A 20,751-nucleotide genomic window follows, 5' to 3' on the forward strand; every position below is an offset into this window, starting at 1 on the left:
CCCACATACATATTTTATGAGTTTTTTTTACTCCGAAGTACCACTGCAGGACTTGGTTGTGCATTAGCAACAAAAAGTTTAATTTGAGCCTGAGAGGGTTAAAATCGGGGCATAAAGGTCGCCAACGCCAGCTGACGTATAAATCCATTAAAGGCAGAAGGGTGTGAATTTGCATGTATTTCATATACATGTATTGCTTTCCTCTTAGTACGTATTTCAGATGTGGCTTGATTCAATTAAAGGTCATCTTGAGAGCAGAATACAAACTGTAACCATGTGCTCCACCAAATCCCAAAGGTGGAGATCTGGTGACTGTGCCATTTGAATACAGTGAACTCATCGTCGTGTTAAGAAACCAGTTTCCAATGATCTGAACTCTAGTGAGTGACATTAAAATATGGGTGCACTGTGGTCATGAAGGAATGGACGTTCAAAACAAAAATACTCAGGCTGAGGTGTCAATGTTCACTTGGTACAAGGAGCCGCCCAAAAATGTCTCCCACACCATTGAACCACCACCAGGAGTCTGCACCCAGGAAGGACGGAGTCCTGCTTTCATGTTTATCCTCCAAAGACTCTTCCACGACATGCATTTTTAATTTCTCTTTGATATTTGGGCATATTGGGGCCCGAAGAACGGAAAAAAAACAAATAATTACCAGATTTTTTTTTACCTTATTTTTGTTTTAAAGAAAATGAGAGCCACAAATGAGGATATTCATTTAAAATTTTGACAGAACAGTAGCAGTATAAAGTCCTCGTAAGTGGATATCAGGCCCATGCAGAGCAAAATTGAGTATTTTGGTCTAAATAACCCAAAATGTGATGTCCACATATGTGGACGGCAGGTCCTAGGAGGTTAAGCCAGATTCTCACCCTCCCAGTCAAATGTCAGGGCTGAAATTGAGACTCATCAGTAATGGAAGCATTTTTATGATCTTCATCAATTTTGGTGAGCCCATGCAAACTCTACTCTGCACTGTGCATTTAGAGATGCTCTTCTGCCTTCCTTGGTTGTAACAAGAGTTCATATGAGTTACTTGTTTTTTGTTACCTTCTTATCAGCTAAAGCAGGCCACTTTCCTCCGAGCTCTGACATCATCAAGGCCTTTTCACTCAGCTGCTGCTCACTGGATATTTTTCTCTTTTTCACACCATTTTCTATAAAGTCTACAGATGGTTGTGTGTGGAAATCCCAGTAAATCAGTAGTTCCTAAGATACTCAGACCAGACCATTATGCACCTGCAACTAAATTGTCATCTTTTGTCCTTTCACAACAAGAACATGCTTCAGCTTATACATTTCCAAAGTTCACAGTATTTATTTTGAGTAAAGACCAGTAAACCGAATTCAGAGTCACAATCAGAAAAATACTTTTCTCTAACGGCTTCATAAACTCCGACCACTGTGACGGGGTTTTATCCTCGGAACAAATTTATGATTGATGCAAAGAGTCGAGATCAGAGCGACAGAAGGCCACTTACAGGACTATCATATCCATGAAAATAAGAGGCAGGGATAAAGTTATATAAGAGGATTGATCCATCTCCACCACACTGGCACTAATCACACTCTGCTACGTTATTAAATTACACAGAGACATTTCAAAAAATACATTCAAAGCAGGTTTGTGGTTTTCCCCGTGTTTTATCTTGGATTGTAAAGAAAAAAGGGCAAATTTCTGTCACATCATAATCCTAATTGGAATAACAGTGTATAATAAGTGCTTTCTTTTACACTTTGGAATTTTCTGGAATTTCAGATGTAATATAATCTGGCTGATTAAGAAATCAATACAGATCACACAGGTATGATGCAAAGGGTGAAATCATTAACAAACGTCATTCAAATCCTACTGAGGTTTGTCTGACGTTGCATTGTTCATTTTGAGTGTTGTTAATGAACACACAAAAAACTAAATGTAACAATTAGTCTTGCTTTTTCTTTTACATCCTCGTGCTACCAGTCAGACTGATCCTGTACAGATGCTTGAACAAGCAGTTCGCTTTTTGCAGTTAGCTTTCACATTGCTTGTCGATTCTTGTCCAGGCTCTTCTCAATGTTGTCAATAACCTCCACTGCAGCCTGTGGGATCCTGGTTCCTGGGCCAAAGATGGCGCATACGCCACTGTGGTACAAGAACTCGTAGTCCTGCATTCAAACAGAGGCGTCACACGGTTTAGATTCACGGTGTTCAGGCAATGTTGGTAAATGTTTTAATCTTTAAAAAGGCGATGCACTCTTAAAAAACGAAATAGTAATTCAACTTTTATTATCTGGAGTGGGATGGATATTGTCAATTAATTACCACAACTTCAATAATCCTTGAAAGGTAAAAGGATTTAAGTGTTCAGCAAATATTAAGCTAATAGGAAAGGGATGGAAAGAAAGACACTTGAGCATTTATAGATTGTGTTTTTCGTCTATCTGTTTAATTTCAAACGTACAATCTTAGACTTACATTTCAGGCTCTAAAAAAAAGGCGCATTAGGAGATAAAATCCTCTGGAATGCTTTAATTATCCAAAGGAAACCATGCATGGACTGCTTACCTGGGGTGGGATGACACCTCCACAGATGACAAGTATATCTGGCCTGTTGAGTTTTTGGAGTTCCTTGATGAGCTCTGGCACCAGGGTCTTGTGTCCTGCGGCCAGCGTGCTGACCCCGACGCAGTGAACGTCTGCATCAACCGCCTGCTGGGCCACCTCCCGGGGGGTCTGTTTAGGAGAAAGAAAGAAGAGGAAAACACACAAACAACTCAGAGTGAGGTGGGCAGGATTTGAGGAAAATAAACATGAATGCAACAGTAATGCTGCTACTGTATTGTTCTCAAAATGTCATTTTTTTTTATGTAGAACTGCCAAAATGCCCAAAGATCACTTAATGTGTCTTTTTGTTTTCATGTGTCACATTTTAATAACAATGAAAGGCTTTTCCATAGAAATGTTATTTTTTAATTTGTTGACTGTGCCTACACAGTCTTTCACAGAGCCCATCATTACTTCTAAAAGACTCACACTCACATTACTAGATTTATTTTTCCATTATACATTTCTCTTAATTTTTTTCCTGACAAAACCCCAGAGAGATTTTTGTCTCCTCCCACCATCTAAGCGGGGATGTCTTGGTTGTTAGGCAACTGTGTAAAGCATTACAACGTGAAGTCACTCCCAGCAGTTTTTAATGAGTGTTTTCTAAATCCTATTTCACAGTCACATCTCTTAGTTTCAATGTTTGATATCGTCTTGATTAATTTTTCCAGTTTTTTCAGAAACAGCGTAACACTTGAATATTAATACTTGAGTTCCCTCTGTCTTTTTTTATGAGCTGGGATAAAAATAACAGCAGTTTAACGCCACGCTTTACTTACCACCACCAGCTGAGCTTAACACCAAGCCCTGTGATCAGTGGTGCGAACTCATACCAACAAAGTGTGACATAATTAGCTGTAGGGCTCAATTCAAAATGCACACAGACCATGAGATCATCTGGCGAAGCTTAAATAAGCACATTTAGGTTGTCTGAACTTTTGAACTGTCCAACAAAGATGCGGCGATTGCGTCTGTATGACTTCAGCGGCATGTCATTCATTTTTTAAAAGTTATGACAATCGCCAACAGCATGTCTTCAGCTTATATATGCATCTGAAATTCACTTAAAGCTAATGCGGTATGGAGTCGGGGTTCGTCACCATTTCTTGATGTAGCTTGTCAGTACTACACATTACAGAGCATTATGTAGAGAGCAAAACCTTTCCGATTACATAGAAATCTGAGGTGTGAGCATCAGTTATTTTTTAACTACTCTTTAACACAAAAGAAGACCTTAAATGCCTCGGACACTTCGAATAACAGAAAAACCGCATGTGGCGGGGTGTGGCCTGGGCGCAGTTGCACCTCTCCTTAGACAACCTGGTGGTCTCGGGCTCCCCACGGAGCCCCATATCGATGCTGAACTTAGTGCAGACACCCAATCGACATAGCCTGCTGCAGCTCAGAGCCCTGAGCCTACAGTTTTTGTATTGTATGTATATTAATAACACTTCTCTTCCACTCGAGTGTGACAGCTGCAGTAAGCACCGACAATAACACGGTACCGGTACCGAAACTCAGGAACTTTTACTCGTGCACCATAGAGAGCATCCTGGCGGGAAACATCTCAACCTGGTTCGGGAACAGCACCATGCAGGACAGACGAGCTCTACAGAGGGTTGTGCGGTCAGCTGAGCGCACCATCCGCTCCGAGCTCCCTGACCTGCACTCAATCTACAGCAGGCGGTGCTGGACCAAGGCCAGGAAGATCGTGAAGGACCTCAGCCATCCCAACAACAGACTGTTCTCTCTGCTGAGGTCAGGAAAGCGATTCCGCTCCCTGAAGACCAACACAGAGAGACTGAGGAGGAGCTTCTTCCCGCAGGCGATACGGTCTCTCAATCACACCACCACACAGTACTGACCCACACATATGGTTCTTACACACACACTGGACATTCTGGACTTTGTTTACACTAATTCGATTAGATGCGTGGTCATCTAATCGAATCACTTCAAGCATATTTGCACTGCACAAGACACAAATGTGGATTGCACAACACTGGACATTATATTCTTCATTTCCATTTAATACTTGGACAGCTGCTGTTATTGTGTGTGTGTGTGTGTGTGTGTGTGTGTGTGTAAATATATATATATATTTCTTCATACATTCTTATATAGTTCTATACTGTGTATTGTGTATTTTGTTGTACAGTTATTTTATTTTCAACTTTAATTTATATCTTTTATCTTATTCTTTCCCAGTTAAATTTACCCTTCATTCTAATTTGTTGCTGTGCAGTTATTTCATTTTTAACTTTAATTTTTATATTTTATTTTATTCCTTCCTAGTTAAATTTACCCTTTTTAATTTTCATATTTATTTCCTATCTTATTCATAGCCATTTTTTTTCTTTAGGTCACGAGCAGTTGTGTAAGCATTTCACTGCATATCGTACTGTGTATGACTGTGTATGTGACAAATAAAATTTGAATTTGAATTTGAAGTTTGAAACAAATGAACAAAACGAAACAATTCTGATACATATATTATCAGATTGAGGTCATTACAGGCAGTAAAACATCCTATTTCCTTGGTACAACATTCACCTGAAACAGTGGTCCGATGTCTACATCGAAGCCCAGGTCTGCAAACCCAGTGGCGATAACTTTGGCACCTCTGTCGTGACCATCCTGCCCCATCTTTGCCACCAGCAATCGAGGATTCCTCCCCTCATGGCTCTTGAACTCTGCAACTCTTTGTTTGTTTTTTTTAATGGGGGGGAAGAAGAATTTTACTTGAATCAGCAAATCGAGAGTCTAGCATGTAAATTATAAAGGTCATGAAATAAATTGTTATTATTTTCTACCTGTTGTTGGCCAGAGTGATCTCTTCATGCTCTCCGAACTCAGTGCGGTAAGCCCCGCTCACCATCCTGGTGCTGGCCTTGTGTTCCCCAAACACCTTCTTCATGGCTTCAGTTATCTCACCAACAGAGCATCTGCAGAAAGGAGCAGATTCGAGTGATAAATAATCATTAAGCACTATTTTAAGATACCCACACTCAATACACTAATAGCCTGTTTTTTAATAATAGCATTACAAATTGTATCATTGTATGCTCATTGTGAATTATGGGAGCTCTCGTGTCGTCACTGATCCGCAGAGGGTAATAAAAAAGCAACAGATACGTAATTTTACTGCTAATTTTAAATCAGCTGTTGAAATGTAAATTAGCGAGGCACTTGTGTTTATATGAAAAAAACATATTGGAAGGAATTTAAATGGTTTTTTTAGAGATAACCGGATATGAAGCCGTTATAAGCGTTCCCAGTCAGGCTATCCCCCTGCATCCAAGGAAATAAGCTGCAATTAGCACGTGAACTCTTCACATAATATTGCACCCAAGCGTTACACAGTTCATTATTACATTCTCAAGACCAGAGAGTAAGGCTGATAATGTAACAATAACGTTTAATTTCCCATGTGACCAGCTTCTTAACCTAATATCAGAGTAACTAATGACTATTAAATAACCTGCTGCAGATTATCAGAACACACCAGTCAGACTCTGGTATTGTAGAAGCTGTAGCACATGAACAGGCTGCAGGTGTGCTGGTGTGTAGAGATGACATTATATATATATCGATTATATTCTGTGTTTTACGCCTTTTAACCTTCTATTCCTCGTGATTTGGTTTGTCACATAACAGTTTTGGGTATGAAAGGAAATTGAAAACCGGTGCTAAAAGTTACCCAGAAACAAAAACCCCTTGAAGAAAAAGCACAGAGTGGATTACAGTGTAGTGGTAAATACATTCACACAGGATGGGTGCATTTAATAGCAGTTATCTAATAATAATAATGGATTGCATTTTCGGGACCCCTCAAAGCGCTTTCCACTATTCATGCACACACTGGTGGAGGCAGCTACAGTTGTAGCCACAGCTGCCCTGGGGCAGACTGACAGAGGCGAGGCTGCCATATTGCGCCATCGGCCCCTCTGGCCATCACCAGTAGGCGGCAGGTGAAGTGTCTTGCCCAAGGACACGACGACCGAGACTGTCCGAGCTGGGGCTCGAACCGGCAACCTTCCGATTACAAGACGAACACCCAACTCTTGAGCCACGATCGCCCTTCTAGTGCTGGAAAAGGTCACTCTGCTCATTTGAAGGCACTGATTAGGAAACGATTTACACTGATTAACAAAGGAACAACAGACCAGAATAAAACTGCAGCCTGACTGAGGTTTTGAAGCAGCGTTCACGCAGACATAAGACTGATCAAAGGAGTTTTTCTGAGTCAGTTCTGACCTGGCTCTTGATGCCTCCACAGCCAGAGCTAAAAGGTTGCCCTCCCTGGTTCGGGCACACTCCTCAATGGCAGCCAGACAATTCTTGGCTTTCTCAGGGTCACGGCTCTCCCTCACCTAAAGAAAAGGAGGCAATGTGATATAAACATGGCACTTAAATGTTTTAATCCATCATGCTGTTGTATATACTACTTATACAGGTTTGGGTACTTTTGTTTTTATCATTTAAGGAATATTTCAAAACTCAGACTAATGGTGTCAAAGCCTGAACTTGAGATTATTATTCATGCTTTTATTCCTTCCCATTTAGACTACTGTAACGGTCTTTTTACTTGTTTTAACAAATCAGCCTTCTATCGTCTTCAGACTGTGCACAACGCTGCAGAACGTCTCTTAACAGGCACCAAGAGAAGATCTCATATTACTCATATTACAGTTTTAGCCCCCCTTCACTGGTTGCCTGTAAGTTTTAGGTTTCATCTTAAAATTGTAGTTCTAACCTTTAGGGCCCTACATGGTCAAGCTCCCCAATATTTATCTGACCTGCTGAAACCGCATTCATCTTCTCGAGCTTTAAGTTCATTAGACCAGAGACTGCTGGTGGTACTGCGCACTTGTTTTAAAACTCGTGGTGATCGGGCCGATCAGGCAGCGGCATCACGGTTGTGTCTTCCAATGTCTCTGCGCTGCACGTTGATTCTTATAAAAAACAGCTGAAGACATTTTTATTTAGAAAAGCATTTGATTAATTTCTTCTTAGGTTGTTTTTATTGTTTTGTTGTTTTACATTGCTGTTTTATTTACTGTTACATTGTTTTATATTTCCATTTCTTGTGTTGTAAAGCACTTTGTGATTTTTATCTGTGAAAAGCGCTATATAAATAAATGTTACTTACTTTTTACTTACTTATTTTTGTGTGCGGAAAATCGTGATGAATTTTTATATTCATCACTTGGTTATGTCAGCAAACTGGGACCATATGTAGAAAAGTACATTTTGCAGACAGCTCAGTGTCTCACAATGTGTAACTATCCTAAATAAAGCTGTAGGGTCTGAACCCAACAAAGTAGTTTATTGTATTCAGTACAAACGTTTTTGAGACTTCTCCCAAATACCTAAATAAAGTGCAAAATAAGTTTTTAAGCAGTAACTGCAAAGAAAATAAATCTATTTTCCTTTGAACATTGAGTGTTTATTGAACTTTCTCTCACATAAAAAAAAAAAAAAAAAAATATATATATATATATATATATATATATATATATATATATATGTGTGTGTGTTTTGTTGTTTTTTTTGTTTTTTTATGTTATGTGAGAGAAAGTTCAATAAACCCTCAATGTTCAAAGGAAAATAGATTTTTATTTCTAACATTTCATGTTTCAGGCTTTAAAGGGCAAACCTTATAATATAAAGTGTTTTGAATGACCATTGCTGTTTTGGAACTGTGAAATTAAAAAACCATTAGAAGATTAGAAAGCCTTGATGTTTCCCAAACTCTGCAAACCGTTTTTTCCAGTTTAAAGAAAAAAAAAAAACCCTCCTGTGCCGATTAAAAGGCGCATGTGTCTTTGAAAGGCGTATATTATACCTGTCATACTGCCAATTCATCAAGCTGTTCACTGTACCACTGACCTTTTTCAGTTTTTCAATCTGCTTCTGGCGCACCACAGTGTTATCTATGGCCAGGACCTCCACCGTCTCCTCTTTCTCCAGACGGTACTTGTTCACACCAACAATAACTTCTGAGCCTGAAACATTCAGGAGAATGACAGAGGATAAATGACAGACACAAAGGAAGTAAATGGTAAGTTATTAGGGCGATGATGAGAAGAAATGAAGATCATTATGATCTGGTGAGAAAGGTTATCCTTTTAAATATACAACTTCAAGTACATGTAAACTGCGACACTGCAGCGTTTAATGAAAATATTAGCTCATTTCGAATGTCATGGCAGCAACACATCTCTAAAAAGTTGGGACACGGCCATGTTTACTGCTGCGCAGCATCAGCTCTTCTTTTAACGACAGTCTGTAAACGGAGGAGACGAGCAGCTGGAGAGAACCGTTGTCCTGTTTATGTCTGATGGAGGATTCTAGCTGCTCAACAGTCCTGGGTCTGCTTTCTTGTATTTTTTTAGTTTCATGATATTTCAAATGTTTTCAACTGATGAATTTAGCACGAAGTCACACATTTGTGAAAGACAGTGTATGCCGTTTGGCATCATCTTGCTGAAATATGAAAGGCCTTCCCTGAAAAAGAAATACATCTGGATGCAGCTCTAAAACCTGTTTTATACCTTTCAGCACTCACAGCGTCTTTTCAGATCTTCAAGTTGCCAATAAATAGTCCCTCTCCTTTTTATTACAGAGGACACAGCCTCAGTGTTTTCCAAAAAGAAGTTCAAACGTCAGTTCATTCAATCACACACCAGTTTTCCATTTTCCCTCACTGTGGCTCAGAATATTCAGAGACAGTGTATCTGTGAAGGTTCTCAGTCATCCAGGTCATCGTAGTCAAAGGAGCTTGCAAAGAAAAGCGTCTGGACTTCTTTAAGTTGCTTGAAGACGTTTCACCTCTCATCCGAGAAGCTTCTTCAGTTCTAAGGTCAGATGGTGGCTAGGTTTAAATCTGGGACTCCCCACCATTTGACCTTAGAACTGAAGAAGCTTCTCGGATGAGAGGTGAAACGTCTTCAAGCAACTTAACCCTGGAGAAACCATGGGGTCAGATCCGACCCCATGGTTTCTCCAGGGTTAAAGAAGTCCAGACGCTTTTCTTTGCAAGCTCCTTTGACTTCAGAGACAGTGATTTCTGCAAGTGCTGCACTGATTTCCGAGTGACTGAATCGTGTCTGTTTTGTGTCACAGGCACACAGACTTGATTTTCATCCTGTCCCTATCGCACAGATATTTCTCCAGATTCTCAGAATCATTTGATGATATTACGTTCTGCAGATCATGTAATTATTCTAAAAATATCTAATCAGTTTTGGGAGATTGATGAACATCTGCCTGTCTAAGATGCTCTTTTTATACCCGATCATGTTAGTGGCATGTTGCCAGTTAACCTAGATAGTTACAAAATGACACTTTTCCAGCCTTTCGTTGCCACCGTCCCAACTTTTTTTCACGCATGTTTTAAAATGAGCTAATACTCTTTATAAAACATAAACTCAGTTGAAACATTTGATGTTTTCTATGTTCTATTGTGAATAAAATATGGGTTTTAGAGATTTGCTAACCACTTCTTTCTGTATTCACATTGAAACAACATCCCTTTTTTTCTCTTTGAATTGAGATGTAAATTCTCCGTTTCACTGCAGCACAGGCAGAGGGCAGGTTAAATGTTAGGACTGCTTTAAGTAATTAAAGTCAGGAGGGAGGTTAAAGAAAGAGAGGCTTTAAGGCCTTATAAAGAAGTCACCTTTATGCAGTACCTGAGTCAATGCGGGCCTGTCTACGAGCAGCACATTCCTCAATACGGAGCTTTGGAATTCCCTCGGCTACCGCTTTGGCCATGCCTCCCATCTCTTCGATGTCTTTAATAAACTATAAAAAGCAAAAGACCAGCTATAAAAGAATCTCTTTATGATTATGGGTTGCTGTTCTAAAGCTACAGCAAGAGCACTTGGAGCAAAGGAGAAATAAAGCCTGCACAATACAAGATTCAGGTCAAAAATGGTTAATGGTTAACAATAATTAATTCACCGCTCTGGTTACTGCCTTTGGCCCTGCGACCAACCTTCAAAGCAGTGTTATAGACATCATCTGTGAGAGCCTCCATCATGTGCGAGCCTCCCCAAGGATCTGCAACTTTGGGGATGCCCGACTCCTCCTGGATGATGATCTGAGTGTTCCTGGCGATGCGAGCGCTTTTCACGGTGGGCAAGCCCAGAGCTTCATCGAAAGAGTTGGTGTGCAGCGACTGGGTCCCCCCAAACACAGCGGCCATGGCTTCAATCACCGTGCGGATCACATTGTTGTATGGATCCTGAGAGCGGTCACATGGCACATTAATACTGATTAATTCATTTACAATTTTCATTTTTACATTTCTGTCTTTATTTGCAGATTTCGAAATCTAACAATTCGGGATCTCAAAGTTGGCCAATTATCTCCTCGTACTGTGAGAGCATTCAATAAAACAATTCATACTTACTTGTTCAGTGAGAGACCAGCCTGAGGTCTGGCAGTGTGTGCGCAGGAGGAGAGACTTGGCATTCTTGGGCTGGAAATTGTCTTTAATGAGCGTAGCCCATAACCTCCTGGCTGCCCTCAGCTTGGCAATTTCCATGTAGAAATTCATCCCGATGCCCCAGAAGAACGACAGCCTGAAAAGAAAAACACAAAAATGTCAAAAGAGAGGTTTGTTAAAAATTACAAGTGACACACCAGCATAGAATTTAGTGTTTTCTATACAGAAAAAGAGCTTGGCCTTGGTGCTTTATTATGGATTATATAAATGTCACTAAGCAGCCATATAATAACTGTCACATACACCACTGGTATGTGGTACAAGTTAGCTAAAAATCAGATCAATCAGATCGTTGTTTGGGATATAACCTTTCTTCCCTTCCTGTTATTTGCTATCCTTAACCAGCACTTTCCAAATCAAGAGGGTACATCATCCAAAATCAACTGCAGACCGCGCCAAATAATAACGATCTGAATAATTACAATTTTATATCCAACCTAATTCAACTGCCTGATCTGTCTCAGTCTGACATTTATGAAAAGCACAGCCCCGGCAATAAATTGGCGAAGCTACTATTTCAATTGATTTTGGCACACTGCAAATATCCTGGCATCAGTGTGCACGTCAGCTGCTAAGCAGCAATTACAGGAAAGACATGGAAAGGTTTTTCATCACATATTTGGGTCATTCATTGCAAGTTCATCAAATGCCTCCAACCCCAGATTTGTGTCAAAAAATGGAAAAGATAGGCTTCTTAATAGGAATTAGGTTCCCTACAGTGATTAGTCTTCTCAAGAAATAAAATACAGTTCAGAGCAAAACTCTTTTTATATATATAAACTTTTCCGTTTTGTGGTGAGCTTTTCTTTGGCTGTCACTTCTTCACCCTGACCTGTCTTATTTGCCTCAGCAGAACTAAAATATATATCCTGCTGCTTTTACACACGCACACACACACACATAACGGTCAGCGATTCTCTGTGCGATCAACCTCTCATATGATGACGACGTCAGAGGAATTGGTGCACAAATTATCATCACTCACCAATCAGTACTGTCGCTCTCTATACACAGTTCGCTCGATTGCAAAGTGAAAGCAAAAAACAAGCGCAAATTCAAACGCGATTTCAATATGTCACATATTGACAGTGGCTCACCGATGCCAATGACATAATTACCCAGCTACATTTCTGAAAGAATGCAAAAGCATTGACATATATTTTTCCTTCCTACAATAGCCCAACGGGCAGGGCAGAGATAGATTTTGGTAGCCCGACTGGAAAAATCGCTAGCCCCGGGACGTCGGGCTAGCGATTTTGCAAACCCTGTATCTGATTGAGGAATCACTCATCTTTGGAAAAGAGAGTTTATTACAGAGAAATGGCTCTTTCCAAAATAAAAGCTATACTATACGCTTCTTCTGGGCTATATTCTCAGCAGCATATTGTAGCGGGTCAGGGCTGTTCGGGGTTCTGTTTGTACAGTTATGTTTTGTTTATGTTGCCATAGTGACGGGTGACGCCCTCTCGCTGCGACGGTGTGTCCTTCCGGGGTCAGAGGGCGCCCTGTGTGGAGGGCGCTAGCCCCGGGACGTCGGGCTAGCGATTTTGCAAGCCCTGTGTTACAGGCATGCCCCTTTAAGGATGAAGCCTGATGGGAAATGTATTCGGGATGTGTGTAGCGGGACTGCCTGGTGTGTGTGAAGAGAGAGAGCGGAGAAGGGGAAAAAGTAACGGTTAGCTACAGAAGAGACGAAAAGAAAATAAATAAAAAGAATATAATAACTCCCTCGACAGCCAGAGTTGTGTCGGCGATGCCCGGTGTGAGTAAACTGTTTCAGCCCACTGTACGCGGTGTTCGTGCCTTAGAGAAGAAATAAAGTTCGGTGAAGCAGTTTCCTACGCCTCCTTCGATCTTTTTGCTAGCGGAGTTGACCTGTATAGTAAGCTGTTTCCGGCTACGAGTCAGTTACGGAACCTTCAAGTAACTGCCAGAGGTTTCCTTACTACGGTTCGGGGCCGCGGATCTGGCGCGGTAACACCTGTATCTGATTGAGGAATCACTCATCTTTGGAAAAGAGAGTTTATTACAGAGAAATTGCTCTTTCCAAAATAAAAGCTATACTATACGCTTCTTCTGGGCTATATTCTCGGCAGCATATTGTAGCGGGTCAGGGCTGTTCGGGGTTCTGTTTGTACAGTTATGTTTTGTTTATGTTGCCATAGTGACGGGTGACGCCTTCTCGCTGCGACGGTGTGTCCTTCCGGGGTCAGAGGGCGCTCTGTGTGTTGTTGTTGCTGTGAGGTTGCCGCGCTGAGCAGTTAGCTAGCGGCAGTGTTCTTCTGCAGATGTCAATAAACGGCTGTGCTCCCTGGCTAGCTCACGGGAAGCAAGACCAAACGATACCTCCGTCTCCTCCTTGTCTGAGCTCGCCACATTGGTGTCAGAAGTGGGATGATGGTGGCACCCCATGTTCTGACCCAAGTGACCGTGACCGGCCGGTGCGCCAAAAGAAGGCACCTGGACATTTGCATGACTTTGTGTGGGGTAATGGGGTCGTCGGGGACGACTGACCCCTTAGGTGGGGGCTATGTAGCGGGTCAGGGCTGTTCGGGGTTCTGTTTGTACAGTTATGTTTTGTTTATATTGCCATAGTGACGGGTGACGCCCTCTCGCTGCGACGGTGTGTCCTTCCGGGGTCAGAGGGCGCCCTGTGTGGTGTTGTTGTTGTTGTTGCTGTGCTGTTGCCGCGCTGAGCAGTTAGCTAGCGGCAGTGTTCTTCTGCAGATGTCAATAAACGGCTGTGCTCCCTGGCTAGCTCACGGGAAGCAAGACCAAACGACACCTCCGTCTCCTCCTTGTCTGAGCTCGCCACATTGGTGTCAGAAGTGGGATGATGGTGGCACCCCATGTTCTGACCCGAGTGACTTTTCCCCCGCCGGTCGTGACCGGCCGGTGCGCCAAAAGAAGGCACCTGGACATTTGCAGGACTTTGTGTGGGGCAATGGGGTCGTCGGGGACGACTGACCCCTTAGGTGGGGGCTATGTAGCGGGTCAGGGCTGTTCGGGGTTCTGTTTGTACAGTTATGTTTTGTTTATGTTGCCATAGTGACGGGTGACGCCTTCTCGCTGCGACGGTGTGTCCTTCCGGGGTCAGAGGGCGCTCTGTGTGTTGTTGTTGCTGTGCGGTTGCCGCACTGAGCAGTTAGCTAGCGGCAGTGTTCTTCTGCAGATGTCAATAAACGGCTGTGCTCCCTGGCTAGCTCACGGGAAGCAAGACCAAACGACACCTCCGTCTCCTCCTTGTCTGAGCTCGCCACAATATTAAACATATCAGGTCCCCATAAGGAGAATCATGTGCTAACGGCTGTCTAAATGACTCGGGTAAAGTTTGTAGCATGCATGCTTGTTGTTTTTGTCTGCTTCCACTTGTCTTTGCACTAGGATGATGTCGGCATAAATGTGCAGTCATATTCGTTGTGTTCCCACTAGTGCTGTCAGCGTTAATCTCGTTGAAATGACGTTAACGCCACAACACGGCAAATCTCCCTTAAAGAGCTACCCCTGCATGGGGCTAGACGGCCAACACGTTAATGAGCTAACTGCGCTAACACACTAGTTCCCACCCATGTAATTGAGCATTGCATGGCACATCCAACATACTGTTTTACTTTAGTCCATGACGCGCTTACCTTCAGGGTCATACGTCACATGAAAACCAAAATAATTCCAAACGCCAGATCTGAATGAGGGTGGGGGAGGTTCAGTTTGCCATGTTGCAAGGAGAGCTTAACTTCAGTCTCGCTAGCTTGCCCTGCGCTCTTCCTTCTGAAGATGCTGTCTGTGTTGAGCGCTCAGTGGATCTGCGCTCGACAGTGCAGCCTAGGCAGAGTAGTCGAACGCAGATTCACTGAGCGCTCAACACAGACAGCATCGTCAGAAGGAAAGTTGATAAAATAAATTACAAATGTTGTATTGTTCATACATATGCTTACCGAACCGAAAGCACTGTATCGAACGGTTCAATATCGATACGAGTATCGTTGCACCCCTATTGAGAACAGAAAAAAACACCTCTGCACACGTGTGAACATATGTGGGTTAAGTAAGAAAGTAGCCGCTTCTGTCTAATTTAACTATTTTTTTTAAAATAAATTATTATTATTAACAAACAGGAAAATTGTAAGTAAACACATTTTCTTTTGGCAATTTACCAATCGAGTAAAAAAAAATTTAAGTTGCGTGGACAACAACGTGCCCAATAACAGCTTATGTCTTAACTTAATGTGATTAACTTGAGCACAGCCTTTTTGCTAAAATAAATGTACAAGTTTCATTTAACTTACCTCTACATGCTTGCGCAGGTTTGATGTGGAATTTCTAAAAGCTGCTAACTCTGTCTCTCTGGGCAAACACAGCTTACACTGCATAATAAAGCTGTTGCCTTTCTTGCACTTGAAGCCGAAATGGTCCCTTAAATATAGCCAGGGGTTCAGATCGGTTTCTTCGAGTTCAGAGTCAGCAGAATTCGACGGGGTTTCTTTTTTCGCTGGATCCGTACCACCAATGTCAGACTCCATCTTTATCGTGACCCAATGCCAATTTGTTCTACTACCCATCATTCCCTGCAGTATTTCCGAAGCACAATGTTGGAGGTTTTTTTTGTTTGTTCTTTTAATTTACTCAGTAACAGGTGTGATTGAAAATGTAGCGAAGTACAATACTTTTTAAAAAATATACTTACCGTAATTCTCGGACTATAAGCCGCTACTTTTTGCACAAGCTTTGAACCCTGCGGCTTTTAGTCAGGTGCGGCTTTTCTATGGATTGTCCATGAGCGGATTTGTTTTGTTTGTTCCGCTGTTGTACGGCACTACGTTGCCTGGCGGAAGGATCGGGGTTCAAGAGTGGTATGTTGGTCACATGTCCATCCGCCAGGCAACGTAATGCCGTACGAAGTAGCGCGAAAAACAAACTTCAAAGTAGCGCTACGCGTTCAGCTGGATGATGAGCGGCGATAAACTTGCGAAAAGCAAGTTATGCCCAACTCCACCGGTGGATTCTGACAGCGTGGAAAAGTGTGAAAACATCCACGATCACCAACGGATTTCGAAGGGCTGGACTGCTGCATGATGGAGAGGAGGACACCGCCACGGCCCTTCTGAGGGTGTTCGACTCGTTTTGAAAGTGACAACGAAGGAGAGAAGCGGAGAGTGGATGACGAAGCCATCCTGAGCCTGTTCGTTTCCGACACTGGAGAAGAGGACTTTGGTGGTTTTAGTGCGCAGGAAGAAGAGAAAGATGATGGTGAGTGACTGACTTTTCTTCTTGTTAAAGCCGTGTCACTGCACCTGAGCCTAAAAGGTAGTCCAAATCTATTTTTCTGGTGTGCTGTAGGTTATTGTTATGTACTACATTTGTTACTCATTTATGAAGCACAGTACATGTGCAAATATGTACCCATAACTTGTTTTTCAAAATATTAATAAAAGTGATGTCTCCAAACAGCCATCTCTTTCCTGACAATTCGCTTTGTTCTTTTTTTGACAATTCTCTTACATATGATAAGTCAACATTGAAACACCTGCGGCTTTTAGTCAGGTGCGGCTAATGTATGTACAAAACAGGATTTTCCCCTGATTTTAGCTTGTGCGGCTAATATTCAGGTGCGCTCTGTAGTCCGGGAAATACGGTAAGTAAAAGTAAAATTACCGACTTGAAAAATGACTTTAAAAAGTACAAATACACAAAAAACTACTCAATTACAGTAACGCAAGTAAATGTAATTCGTTACTTTCCACCTTTGCTAAATGGACACATTTAGACAAGCTAATATATTGGTTCGATCCTGGGTTTAATTTGCTGGAGCAGCAATTGACTGGTAACCTGCACCAGTAGTAGATGGATTCCTCTCAGTGGAATTATTTAGTTTAAATATTTTAAGCCTTTTCTAAACATGTCTTGTAACCTAACAAACTTATCTGGAGGCTCACTGGAGCTGTTTCAATACTGGCATAATGACACCACAACCTTAAATATAAAGACCACCAGACTCCAGATGTGAAATGTTTAAACAGCTTTTACAAAAAATAAGGTTCCAATCATTGGCACCCCTGTGACTGAATCTATATATTTGAAAATGTATTAAATATAGAGGAATACCTACCTTTTATTTACTTTTTATCTCATTTAATTTACAAAAATAACTTTGTAGCACCTCTGTTAATATTGTCAAATGAATGTGATGTAGTTATTTTTTAGCATGACTGAACTCATATTAGCAAAAAAAACGTGTAATTTGTGCAATTCCAAGAAAAACTTGATTTGTTTTTTTCCCTTCTTTTTGTGGTAAATTGCGGCAGAAATGATGAGCATGCAATACCTGCATGTTTGTTTTCGATAATAGTTAAAGATTTATGGTTAATTGGCTTTACCTTAATGATGATTCACAGTAATTTAATGGTTTGATATAAAAACATTTGTTTACTGGTTAAATCTGCATCATCACTGTCATTGTGCATTAATATTAATGTAAGTTTTGACATTTACTGAGCGTCTTATTCATTCACCAACATCACAACTGTCATTTGTTGATATTGTGACCATCACTGGCAGCAATCCTGAAGGCATTTGTGACGTGTTATATCATAGATTTCTCAGAAATATAAACTATTATTAAATAACATTATTATTAAAACACTTTGTCAACTTTTACCTTGGAGCAAATTCATCTATGGTTAACCCTGCTTTCAGTCCAGTGCGGCAGTACTCCAGGCCATTAGCAATGGTGTAGGCTACTTCCAAGATGGCATCGGCACCGGCCTCCTGAAGATGGTAGCCACTGATGGATATGGAGTTGAACTTAGGCATGTGCTGTGAACATGACCGTGGTAGTAAATCAGTTACACTGTGTTCAACAGCACCGGAAAAAAGGTTTCATTAAACCTGTGCTATTACATACCTTAGAGGTATATGCAAAGATGTCTGCAATGGCGTGCATGGAAGGTTCCGGGGGGAAAATATAGGTGTTGCGCACCATAAATTCCTTCAAAATATCATTTTGAATCGTGCCAGTTAGTTTCTCTTTTGGAACGCCCTGCTCCTCTCCGGTGACAATAAACATTGCCAACACAGGGATAACTGCTCCATTCATAGTCATTGAAACAGACATCTTCTCCAATGGGATTCCATCAAAGAGCAACTTCATGTCCTCAACTGTATCTATAGCCACTCCAGCCATGCCCACATCTCCGTGGACCCTGGGGTTGTCCGAGTCATAACCACGGTGTGTTGGGAGGTCAAAGGCCACAGAAAGACCCTGCTGACCAGCTGAAACGAGAGGGTCAAAGAGTAGCGTAATAATTATTTCAATGCAAGCTTGGCAGAAATGTGAAAAACGTAGACCACAACAAAACCTACCCTTTATGTTGTCTTTATAGAACTTATTGCTCTCCTCAACAGTGCTGAATCCAGCATACTGCCTGATAGTCCAAGGTCTGTATGTGTACATGGTGGGATAGGGCCCTCTAGTGTAAGGAAACACTCCTGGCAGTTCATCAGCAACATCTTTTGAGTCTGTTTTGGTGTACACGGGCTTGATGTTAATCCCCTCAGGAGTGTGCCAGATCAGATCTTCTGGATTCTTCCCCTTCAGCTGTTTCTTAGCCAGACTGGCCCATTCAGAATGCAGCTCAGCACGGTCCTGACAGGGTACTGAAGTATGGATCAGAGAGCAGTGTGTGAGGGATGAGGAGACTGAAGTTCTAACCAGGTGCCGGGCAGCCATCGCTGCACATGCCCTCTGTGCGGTCAGCATGCTTACTGTTGGCTTAATCACTCACACATGGAAAAACCTGGAGGCAGAAGAGAAAAAGCTGCTCAAATCAGCAGTTGTAGTAAGTTGGAACAATCTGGCAATTTCCAGTTAATGACTAATTAAATCTGTTTGACAGTTTAATACAAAACACAGCAGCAAGTGTCACTTGATAAACTAGAAATGTAAAGCTTACATGCAATGTTCTCATTTACTTTGGAAGATATTTTGCATGCATTGCTAGAGTTGCCTGTTTCATATCCTAAAGTGTTTTTGAAAGCAAATTAAATGATAATAAATCCATGTACTCAAACTTTATAGCAGATTGTAAGTGCAGGTTAGGTAGTCTGCAGTGATGTGGTTAAGTTTACAGAGATGGGCCGTGTTGGACGGTTGCAGGGCAGACCGAGGTATTGTGGTCACGGCTAGGTTTGGTCCTGGGTACCAGCAGAGACATTTACAAGACAGAGATATGGCACTCAGTTCTAAAATGTAATTTATAAGATCATTTATATTTTAGATTGAAAGTTATTGGTAGAAGCATACCTACCAGAGGAGAAGCTTTTAAAATCTTATGTGTGCAAAGTTTGCAAACTTTTATGCAGATTGAATCAGATTTGACTGAATATTCTGCACATCAAATTTTTATGGTTTGTTGACCTTTAAAATGCATTTCAATGTGACTAAATCAAGTTAAGTAACAGGCGGTGGACACCTGCTCTTTCGTGGCGTATTTTAACTTGCAGATGATAAATTAAAAGAGAAGATGCTAACTAGTTATTAGCATAGTGGTAAAGAAACAAACTGAATAAATACATGACTACATCTCACTTTATCAAATTACAAAACCACGCGCTGTTTGTGTCGCTGTGGTGGAATAAAACTACAGACTTATATGAGAGCAATATGCAAAAAAAAAACAAAAGACTAGACACGTTGCTAAGCTAAGTCAGCTAGCCGTAAAACGCTACCGAGCTGCACTCGTTTGCAATGGCGTAAACGTAAAAGCAAAACAGTGGTATACAACATGAGGCATATTGGTGCCTCGCGTGTTTAACAGTGAGTATTTTCAGAGATATTACAACAGAATTCTGACCTTGTCGTTTGTTTTCTTGTTCAGACTGATGACAGGCGTGTGTGCCTGTAGCCAATGGAGTTTGACAACAGAGACAGTTAGCCAATCGGTTGCGAGAATCAACTACAGTACCCTTTGACCTATTACACCGGAAACACATGTTACAGCAAAGATATTTGACTGTCGTAGAGATGAGCGACACAAACAGTTGTTAGTGTATGTGTATATTTAATTTGCTTTATTGGGTTATTCAGCTATTGATGTCGGAAAATTCAAGGTGATAAAAACAGACGTGCAATGACTGCATATAATTCAAACCCATAGTTAAATAAAAATGGTAACAACATATCACGTTTTGAAACTGAGATAAAATACATGGACAAATCAGGTTGTGATGTATCTCCATATTAGTTCATCCGAAAAATGCTAGATGGGGCTGAATTCTCCCACAACATACTTAACTAACCACACCTTTATGGATCTTGGTTTGTGCATTGCGGCAGTCATGCTGGGACAGAAAAAGACCCTCCCAAAACTGGTCCCAGGAAGTTGAAACATCTGTATTCATCTTAATTTCTGGCCTGATGACCATTAAATACAGGTTTTAAAGGCCTTCTCCCCTGTATACAGATTTCTTGGCACACCAAGGACCTTTTTCTTGCAAAGAAATTTTATCCTTAAATGGAATAAGTATTAGTTTACATGTGTTTCTTGAAGTGATGAAGTCCTCCACATCTTGTCGTCTGAAGGCGAGATTCCAGATGTGATTAAATGCATGGTTTACTTATTTTACAAAAAATTTGATTATGGTTTC

At 41.3% G+C, this 20,751-nt stretch overlaps 1 protein-coding gene across 1 annotated transcript; it reads right to left on the reverse strand.

The window, feature by feature from the left end:
* Positions 1-1,295: 1,295 nt before the first annotated feature.
* mmut (methylmalonyl CoA mutase) lies at positions 1,296-20,040 on the reverse strand. The gene is made up of 13 exons (XM_085431390.1): positions 19,959-20,040; positions 18,469-18,902; positions 18,011-18,378; positions 17,765-17,922; positions 11,014-11,185; positions 10,597-10,845; positions 10,292-10,403; positions 8,487-8,602; positions 6,852-6,967; positions 5,408-5,539; positions 5,148-5,295; positions 2,553-2,720; positions 1,296-2,152 (listed from the first exon to the last, which is right to left on the reverse strand). Exons 2-13 carry the CDS (start codon positions 18,863-18,865, stop codon positions 2,024-2,026), a joined length of 2,265 nt encoding a protein of 754 aa, XP_085287516.1. The 5' UTR covers positions 18,866-18,902; positions 19,959-20,040; the 3' UTR covers positions 1,296-2,023.
* Positions 20,041-20,751: the final 711 nt, after the last annotated feature.

The sequence above is a fragment of the Copadichromis virginalis genome, linkage group LG15, assembly GCF_057382275.1.
Source record: "Copadichromis virginalis isolate Kocher_CV1m ecotype Utaka linkage group LG15, C_Virginalis_male_GT1.1, whole genome shotgun sequence".
NCBI classification, from domain to species: Eukaryota; Metazoa; Chordata; class Actinopteri; order Cichliformes; family Cichlidae; genus Copadichromis; species Copadichromis virginalis.

Excerpts from the sequence above, each read along its gene's own strand:
- mmut (XM_085431390.1), bottom strand. The coding sequence starts at position 18,865 with ATGCTGACCGCACAGAGGGCATGTGCAGCGATGGCTGCCCGGCACCTG. Across the intron at positions 10,404-10,596 it reads TCTATAACACTGCTTTGAAG|TTTATTAAAGACATCGAAGA; the intron begins GTTGGTCGCAGG and ends TGCTTTTTATAG. Across the intron at positions 6,968-8,486 it reads AGATTGAAAAACTGAAAAAG|GTGAGGGAGAGCCGTGACCC; the intron begins GTCAGTGGTACA and ends CCTTTTCTTTAG.